Source organism: Aspergillus fischeri, genomic scaffold, assembly GCF_000149645.3.
Source record: "Aspergillus fischeri NRRL 181 1099437636251 genomic scaffold, whole genome shotgun sequence".
NCBI classification, from domain to species: Eukaryota; Fungi; Ascomycota; class Eurotiomycetes; order Eurotiales; family Aspergillaceae; genus Aspergillus; species Aspergillus fischeri.
Window position 1 is genome coordinate 267,832 of NW_001509769.1, and position 9,207 is coordinate 277,038.

The 9,207-nt window shown below is 51.4% G+C and overlaps 1 protein-coding gene across 1 annotated transcript, besides 2 other annotated features; it reads left to right on the forward strand.

The window, feature by feature from the left end:
• The first annotated feature begins 1 nt into the window (after position 1).
• Positions 2-751: a mobile genetic element.
• A 1,466-nt stretch (positions 752-2,217) lies between these two features.
• Positions 2,218-3,033: a mobile genetic element.
• Positions 3,034-4,687: 1,654 nt separating this feature from the next.
• Positions 4,688-8,265, forward strand: NFIA_024310 (C6 zinc finger domain protein; the record flags this gene model as incomplete). The annotated part of the gene is made up of 4 exons (XM_001263948.1): positions 4,688-5,368; positions 5,458-5,570; positions 5,629-7,334; positions 7,391-8,265. The coding sequence occupies 4 exons, from the start codon at positions 4,688-4,690 to the stop codon at positions 8,263-8,265; spliced, it is 3,375 nt and encodes a 1,124-aa protein (XP_001263949.1).
• Positions 8,266-9,207: the final 942 nt, after the last annotated feature.

The following is a 9,207-nucleotide window of genomic DNA, read 5'->3' on the forward strand; positions in this document are numbered from 1 at the left end:
CTGGTTAGAAAAGGTCTTTCAAAAGCATACTGCAGCGCGTACACAAGGGAGATATCGGCTTTTGATTCTTGATGGCCATGCTAGCCATGAATCTGCAGAGTTTGATCTTTTCTGCAAGGACCATCAAATCATCCCTCTTTATATGCCTTCTCATTCATCTGATAAACTGCAACCTCTTGATGTTGGCTGCTTTGCACCCCTAAAGGAAGCATATGGTGCAGAGGTGATGAGAAGCATCCAACATGGTATTCATCATATTGATAAGGAAAACTTTCTTGATCTTTACAAAGAGTCACGAAAGGCCTTATCATCTAAGAATATCCGCAGTGGGTTTGAAGCTTCTGGTTTAGTGCCTTTAAATCCACAAAGGGTGCTAGATAAGCTTACCATTAAGAATATCACCCCTCCAACTACTGCGCATGGACCTGGACCTACGGAGGGGGAATGGATTACAAAGACCCCTTATACTGCTGCTGAGGTGCAAAAGCAGATGCAGCATATAAAGCAACTTATCCAACGCAACTCTGAAAGCCCTCCAAATGAAGCACTTCGTCAGCTAGCAAAAGCGGCTGAATCTACCATGCATGAAGTCATTCTATTACGACACCAGATGGCAGAGCTTCGCGCAGTAAATGAAAAGCAAAAGCGAAAGCGCGCAGCCCCTAGATCTTTTATTACTACTGGAGGGGTCCTGACAGGGGCTGAAGGTCAGCAACTTGCTCAAGAAGCTATACAGATGATGGAGCCTATCCCTAAGAAAAAGCGTGCACCACCACAATGCAGTAACTGCCATCAAATTGGGCATATTAGAACTAGCTGCCGTAGTAGATAATTTGATTCTTTTATATATAGAGATGGCTTCATTTTGATTGCGTAGTAGTAATATCTCATGGCTTTCGACCGCGGCCGAAATCATATTTGGGTGGCTCGCTCGGTGTCCGATTACGTTACCGCATCTGGCTGACAGTAGCCGACTGGCTACTTTACCAGCCATACCGACGTTCTTCCAAGGAAATCTGCCCCATTGATATCAATATCTGGAGAGTACCTGGTCCGCCATTTCCAGGTAGCCTTTTCAATGCTGCTTCATGTAAAGGAGTTCTCCCTTTATTGTCTCTAGTATTCACGTCGTATAGGCTACATTTAGACTTCATGCTTCATTTAAAGGAACACTACTCCGTATACGAGCAGTCTACTCAGCTAGATGGCGCTATTTTACTCGACCACGCACACGCTGCTTACTGAATGGACTTTGCAAGGCGAGGCTGAGGGGCCAACCCGGCCAAGAACCCTGAGGCCAGCGAATAGGGACTAAAGCCGGCACCCGGGATAGACTTATTTCCAAGTCGGGCCTGTTTAACAACAAGACCAAAACTTAGAGCCAGGGCTTCGCCTTGGCTCCGCCGGACAACAATTAATCCAATAACAACAACAACAACCCCAGAGTGCCGCGTCTGCCCCGGGAGAAGAAAAACATTCGACAGCATCTCTAACTACCGGAGCAGGCACCGCTGCGAGGGCCGGCTGGTTTTGGTGGCCCGGGCCTGCAGGCGTGCGATGCAGTGGTGTCGACACAGCGCCTTCCGGCAGCAGATCACTGATATCGCGGACATGGAAGACGTCGGGCACGCCGTCCGCCATCCGCTGGACGAAGAGCCGGGGCCCCTACCAGGCCTACAACCACCCTATCCGGGTCCCCCGCAAGGGGGCGTACAGGCCAATCAGCGTGCCGGAATTCATGGACCATGAGGTGCTTCGCACCCTCCACGCTGTTAAAGCAGACAAGGACCCGGGCACAGACGGCATTACCGACCGCGTGCTGCAGGCTGCGGCCGGAGCGTAGGCCCGAGCCTAACAGGCCTCTACAACCAGTGTGTCCAGCTTGGCCGCTGCCCGGAGCACTTCCGGGATGCCGCTATAGTCGCCCTCCGCAAACCACGCAAGCCAGACTACTCAGTGCCAAAGATATCGACCCATCGCCCTGCTCAACACATTCGGCAAGCTGCTTGGTGGCTCTGATCGCCTCACGCATGAGCTATCTGGCGGAGGTCCAAGGGTTGCTTCCAGATAACCACTTCGGTGACCCTAAGGGCCAGGGCACGGAGAACGCCCTCCACGCGGCCCTAGAGGTCGAGCGAAGGTGGTGGCCGCCCTTCTGCTTGACACCTCCGGCGCCTTTAATAATGTCTCGTATGACCGACTCCTGCACAACCTCCGTTCACGCAGGACCAGCCCTATGTCAACTGGCTCAGCAGCTTCCTCCGGGGTCGGTCCACCTTGCTAGTGCTACCGGAGTATACGATGCCGACCCGAAAGGTGGACAGCGGCATCCCGCAAGGCTCCCCCCTCTCGCCAATTCTCTACATCTTCTACAACGCGGGGTTGATTCGGCAGGAGGTCCCGGAATGAGGCACAGATTCCCGTGGGTATATCGACGATGCGACAATGCTCGTGACTGGCGATAGCGAGCGCGCCAACTGTCATCGGCTGCGGGTGCCACCGCTGGGCCGCCCCCCACGCCTCCCGATCGAACCCCCTCAAAGTTCCAGCTCATCCGTTTTCACCCCCCAGGGCGGGGGTCGGGGTGCCGGCGCCGAGCCGCCCACCCCGGGGGACAGGCCAGGCAAACCATGGGACCTAAGCGATGGAAGGTCGCGTGGGCAGCGAAACAGCCCGGCTCCTTGGGGTCATTCTCGATGGACACCTTGCCTTTGAAGCGCACCTAAAGCATGTGGACAGCCCCGGCTCCAGACTATCGGCGCGCTGGACGGCTCCAAATGGGGCCTGCGGCTCCGGGAGCTTCGGCACGTCTACACGGCATGCATCACCGCCATCGCGCTATATGTGGCCTCGTTCTAGTACGCGCAACCAGTCCGGGTCAAAAAGCGCCTCCACAGCCAGCAAGCGAATGTGCTGAGCCGCATCCAATGCTGGGCGGGGAAACTGATCGCCGGGGCGTTCCGGACGGTCAGCGGGGCTGCCATCAACACTGAGCTGCACCTCACCCCAATGCCATTTGTCCTTAGGCAGCGCCACTATCCAGACCTCCTCCGTATCCCATCTACTCCGGCCTTCGCACGCACATTCTGGACCGCTGTCGGCACCACTGGAACCCGCTGCTACACATGCCGCTGAAGGCTGCGGAAGAATAAGTTGAATTAGCAACTGGCATTAACCATAGCGAACTGGAGGCACGCCTACCATGGGCGGTGCCCCGGGTGCACCCCCGGTGAGAGCCGCCGGAAGTGGTGATAGAGGAGACGAAGGAGCGGTCGCTAATCCACCACGACATTCGCAGTGTAGCGTACCCGGAAGGCAATTCGAACCTACACATATGGTTCGGGCATCCACGGGGGGTAGGCATCGCTGCGGTATGCCTGGACACACCTATCTGCCTCCAGCATTACCGGTGGCGGAGATTGCGCGGTTGGTGCTGGCACTGCGGCTCCTCAAATCGAGATCTGGTGGCACGTGACGGGCACCGCCGCCTGACTGCGGCTACGGCGGACTATTTGTACAAAAGGAACACATCGTTTTTTACTCCATACCATGGTTACATTTCACCACTCCCACCCTCCTGCGGTCGCACGCAATATTATAATATCGAATCGCCATATAGTTCAGGTAGTACCCTGTATAGTTAGAATGTATATATTTACTATCGATGGAGGGGGAAAGTTTCTAAAATATATTTCTAAGGATAGTAGTGTTTAATCATGACATTCGTGAAGATAGTGGCATTTAGTATTATTACCCGCAGGTAACTGAAAAAAAAGCCCCTACTCTCTGACGCACCACATTTCAGGGGCTAGGAGCTCTTGGTTCAGCGAATAGGAGCTAGATCCGGCGGCAGCGCCACGGACGGGCTATGCGAGAGGCCGTTGACGAGTCAGTTGAAACCTAGGTACTCTGTATTTAGTACCCTGATCTACAAATCGCTCAGGAATGAAATGGAGGAGACCAGGGAAGCGTCAGAAATGTAATTACTTATGAATGAGCCTGTAAACCATCAAGCCAGGGGATCGATACTATAACCAAATACCCACTTGTTTCTAAGTGGGGTGAGCTTAAGTTGATTAACAGATTTAAATCACAGATTGAAGACTTAGGCAGTAGTACAGTAGTGGATGGCCTAGTTCCCCTCTCGCTCCGTATGAGGTAGCGTCCGCGCATCTGAGCTGAGTGGTCACCCTTACCTTAGTAGTGGCTGATCTAGGGCGGAATAATCTCCTGTATTGATGCTCTGACCAATCAGCTTAGCAATATGAGACCCGCAATCTCACCATGCTTGGCACTAAATGAGGGGACAACAAGATTGGTTCATCTGGCTGTTTGTCCTTGCTTCGATCGCTTTCTTCTCCAATTCTCACTTCTTTCCTTGGTTCTCTCCTACCTTAGTTAATGGATTATGTACTGACTCTTCCCAGATAGCTATTGGAAAGCTGTTTCACAGCCCGGCGAGTTTGCCGTTGCTGTTAATTAATGCCCCTCTGACTGTCTGTTGATCATTCAGAGCTACTGGTTGCAACGACACAGAGCGCAGACTATCAAGTGCCAAAGAATTGACTGGCTGAATTACCTCTTTTGGGAAGCTCTTCAGCTTTGTCCAACTCTCGCTATCCCTCCACCTCACCCGCTCACTTGACATTTGCACATTGTGATTTCTACAGGACTACAACATGTCCTTATGACTGTCGCACTGAACAGACCGTTCGCAGCGGATCTACAGCAAACTGGAGTCACTGGCTGGAGCTGCGGACCTACCATTGTCAAAATGATTGGAACGGACGATAAGCCAATATCACTCCCTCCTTACTCCGGCCCTCCCCCCCCTCCTCAAATGCATCATCGGATTCCTCCTGAGGCGGCGCATGGCCTGCCAAATGCGCCGGGAGTATACCATCAGCCATGGCGCCCCTACCCGCCTTCCTTCGAGCATCATCACGCAGAGCAGCAACGGGCCTCCAATCCTCCCCAACCTTCCCTGCCGCCCCACGGTTATCCTGTCATACCCAATCGGGAGTTGCCTCAGCTACCTCCCGAAGGGCCGTATGGTCGGCCAAATAATTTGCCTGCTCCCAGACTCATCCCAACAGAGTCGCATCCGCCGACCTTTCGTCCTATGAACGGAGCTTCGCACGATTCCATGCCACATTCGACACCCCCGCATCCCGCTCCTCCTCACTCAGCGCCCCCCGAATTTCATCCGCGGATGACATATCACCCTCAGGAACAGAGCAGTAATGGCGATCGTCCCCCACAACCTCCTCCATATTCACACACGATGCCTCCAGCTCCCTACGAGCCGAACCCTTACCAGAATCAAGCTGTTGGTATGCGTCAGCGCAAGCCCGCCCGTGCTCAACAGGTAATTCTCTTTTCTATGCGCAGAAAACGAGACTGCTATGATACAAGGGAACTAGACTAACTTGGGCTTCTCTTCATTGTCTTCAAAAGGCCTGCGACCAGTGTAGAACAAGAAAGGCAAAGTGTGATGAAGGGCGACCCGCCTGCAGCCACTGCAAGGAGAACAATTTGATATGTGTCTATAAAGAAGTTCCCCCCCACAAGTGCGTGACCTGCCTACTCTTCGGTCGGTTGGTTATCTGATACTGACCCTCAAGCTAGACAGGAAAAGGCGACCCAGGTGATCTTGGACATGCTTCAATATGTGGAAGATAAGCTCGACGAGCGTGTGACGTCTTGTCAAGCCGTGCAGATACAACATGGGGTTACGATAGCTAAGATTTCCCATATGGTCGGGGTGAAAGAGTCGAATATTTTGGCTGTTAAAGATACCGCCCGATCAATGCAACCTAAGCAGACAGATAGATTGCTGAAACCGAGTGCTGCTGATCCTTTGCTTGAGTTGGAATCAAACAATGGAGAAGGGATGCAGCAGTTGGACCCGAATGAACCCGCAGGGCAGAGTTATATGGAGAGGGAAGACAGCGAGCTGTCCATGCCCGTGGAACATACAACTGCTGCCCACAAGTTGCTCTCATGGCCGTCGATTAAGAATCTGCTCTATCCCCGTGAGTACGATGAGGATTATGTGATGCGGAAAGAAGAGATACGTGGCTTGATTCGTATCTATGGGCGTGGTGAGGGCGACGACACAAGTGAAGATCGCATGTCGCCAACCCCATTACCTAGCTCAAATTCAAGCAGTGGATGGGATGATACTCACCAAGCATCACCAAGTAGTTCTTGGTCACAGAGCGCTCATCCCAGCGGTTTCCCGCAGAAACTTAAAGATAGGGGTGTGGACGAGTTCGGTACACTATGGGCTGATCCAGACACCATCCATCGCTATCATCACAGTTACCTGAAGCACATGCACAAACTACATCCCTTCCTCGACCAGAGTGACCTGGAGAAGAAGATTGAAATATTTATCAAGTTCTATTGCTTATCGAAGACTCCTGGCGGGTCGACGCCTACTGGTACCGGGGAGATGCCACGAGGTGCGAAAAGAAAAAGATCATGTGAGACTTTGCAAGGTGCAGCATGCGATTTTCAAACTTCTGCAATGAACCATCGCATCGAGAAGTCAATTGACAACGCCGTTTTACTTCTCGTGCTTGCGCTAGGCAGTATCTGCGAACAGGGACCACCAGTTCCCGGCCCTGTCACTGATACCCCCCCGGATTTTCGCAAGGAGTGGATTCCTGGACCGCCCACCCGTAGCATCCTATCGCCCGCTGGATCTGACATGATTCTTCCAGCGCAGGGGAGCTTTTACACATCAAATCCCCACGCTATTCCTTCTCCTTCGCCCGTTGACGGGCGGAGAAGTGTCGGAGGGCAGTCAGCGTCATCCGGCCCATCTCCTGCCAATTGCCATCTTAGAAACATTGATGTCATTCCAGGTTTATCTTATTATGCATATGCTACGCAGATCCTTGGACCCCTCCAAGGGGCCAATAGCTTGCTCCATGTTCAAGCATGCTTGCTCGCAGGACTTTACGCCGGCCAACTAGCGCATCCTGTCCAGAGTCATGCGTACATATTCCAAGCGGGTCGCGCCTGTCAAACGCTCATCCGATCAAAACGCTATGACCAAATGCAGGACGGCCCTCTGAAAGACCTCTATGACTTTGCGTATTGGACATGTCTTCAGCTTGAGAGTGATATTCTTGCAGAACTTGATCTCCCTGCTAGCGGCATTTCTCGGGCAGAGTCACGTATAAGCCTACCAAAGGGCCGCTTCACCCTTGCTTTGCCAAACGAAATCGGCGCGCCCAGTACCATGATGATGTTTTTCTATTCTTCCCAGATTCACCTTAGGAAAGTCCTTAACCGTGTCCACACTGATCTGTACAAAGTTGAGAGTAAGGCACCTGACACCATGTCACAAGGAAACCCGCCGCTAATTATATCTCTATAGGACAACCAAACTCCAACGCTGTAAACCCAGGCATTGCCACTAATGCCGCTAGTTCCGCGAGCGCCGTCAACGCTGCGATCGCTGCAATCACGGCTAATCCTTCCAGCAGTACTACAACCCAGAGCAGCTCGAGCAATAACCGGTGGACCTCAAATGTGCACGAGATTCTTAGCATGAATCTAGAAATGTGGCGAAATAGTCTCCCAGAGATCATGAAATGGAAGGACACTGATCCACCCTCAAAAGACATAAATGTGGCTCGCATGCGGGCCAAATATTATGGCGCACGATACATCATCCACCGTCCTCTTCTATACCATGCTTTGCATTATGCTGGACTTCCCCCTAATACAACCTCCGCATCAGTCGAATCACCCGCCGGGTCCATTCTGTCTGGCTCGAAATCTCAGCAGGTTTCGCCCTCAATAAACATGGCCCGTCTGTCCAGCGATATGGGCACGGCCGTCCATAGCTGCCCCCCTTCCTTTCAAGGAGGCCCAGGCTCGATGAGCGCCATTGCATACCGAGATCTACCGCCTAAGCTACGACGAGCCTGCAAAGTATGCATTGACTCTGCTATCCTGAGTACAGAGGCCTTCGATGGGATTGATGGTCGTCCGATTGTGACGAATATCTTTGGGACTGCTCATGCGCAATTTGGCAATATGCTCGTGCTGTCTGCGACCTACATGTCCTGTCTCTCAGAGCTGGTGGATCGAAATGTGCTTGAAAAACTGCTCAAGCGAACAATAAAATTCCTATTGCAGAGCCGATATATCTCCCCTACCCTACGAGCCGATGCACGGATCCTCACTGAAATCTATGAGAAGATCTTCGGATGGCCAGCGACGAGTTTCTCATCCGCCTACAGCTAGATTCCTTCCACTTCCTGTCTTGCTGCCCCTTTCTGTACATTCAGAGGGTGGTCGCCTCCAGGGTCTTCCCGCGAGTCGCCTGAAAAGACAAACCTCACCACTCAAACCGTGCTTTCTACAACCATCAACTATTGAATCTATACCGATCCTTCGAAATCTATTTTCATTTCTAGGACATAGTCTTCTCGACCCCTCCCCTCGTTTATCCATTTTCTTTTCTTTGACCATTGACTCCCTTGCATATACTGATACCTGACATGGCACAGTTCATATATACCATACATACATAGGTCCCTTGCACGGTGTTCCGTTGTCTGATCATCATTCATCCATGGGCAGGTCTTCAGGATCTTAGGTTATGTTTTTTTTTTTCGTTTTTACTTTGTTGCGCATTGGGAACAGATGGGTAGCTACCTGAAATTTTTATGATCATACCGGCATCATCTAGCCTCAGACCTTTTTTTGTTTGATTTGATACCTTATTCCTTGTTGTTCAAACTGTGCAGGTTACACCTCATTATGTGATTAGGTTGGTTTATCTCTAGGAGGGATCGTTTTGTTGCATTTGCAAAGGATGATGGTAACCAGCATTCTTGGACAGATGGATGCCTGAAGGGTCATTATCTCCATTATAGTGTACTTTGCTCTCTTTGTTTTCCATGAGTGCATGATGCATAACAGGGATAATTGTGTGTCTGTAGAGAAAATAGAGACTTATTCCTGCTTAGAGGGTATTACCAGTTCTACTCATACAATGCATGATTCAACATGGAGAAAAATATCTATGACCAGTGAATTGCACTAATTATACCCATAAATTATAGGATAAGATTCTATGAACACTGAATATCTAGTATTAGTATTAGCATGCCATTGGATTGGACAGCATTGGCAAGGGACTGTAGAGCCCACCTCAGCTGCTTCTGAAGCTTTTCCCTATAG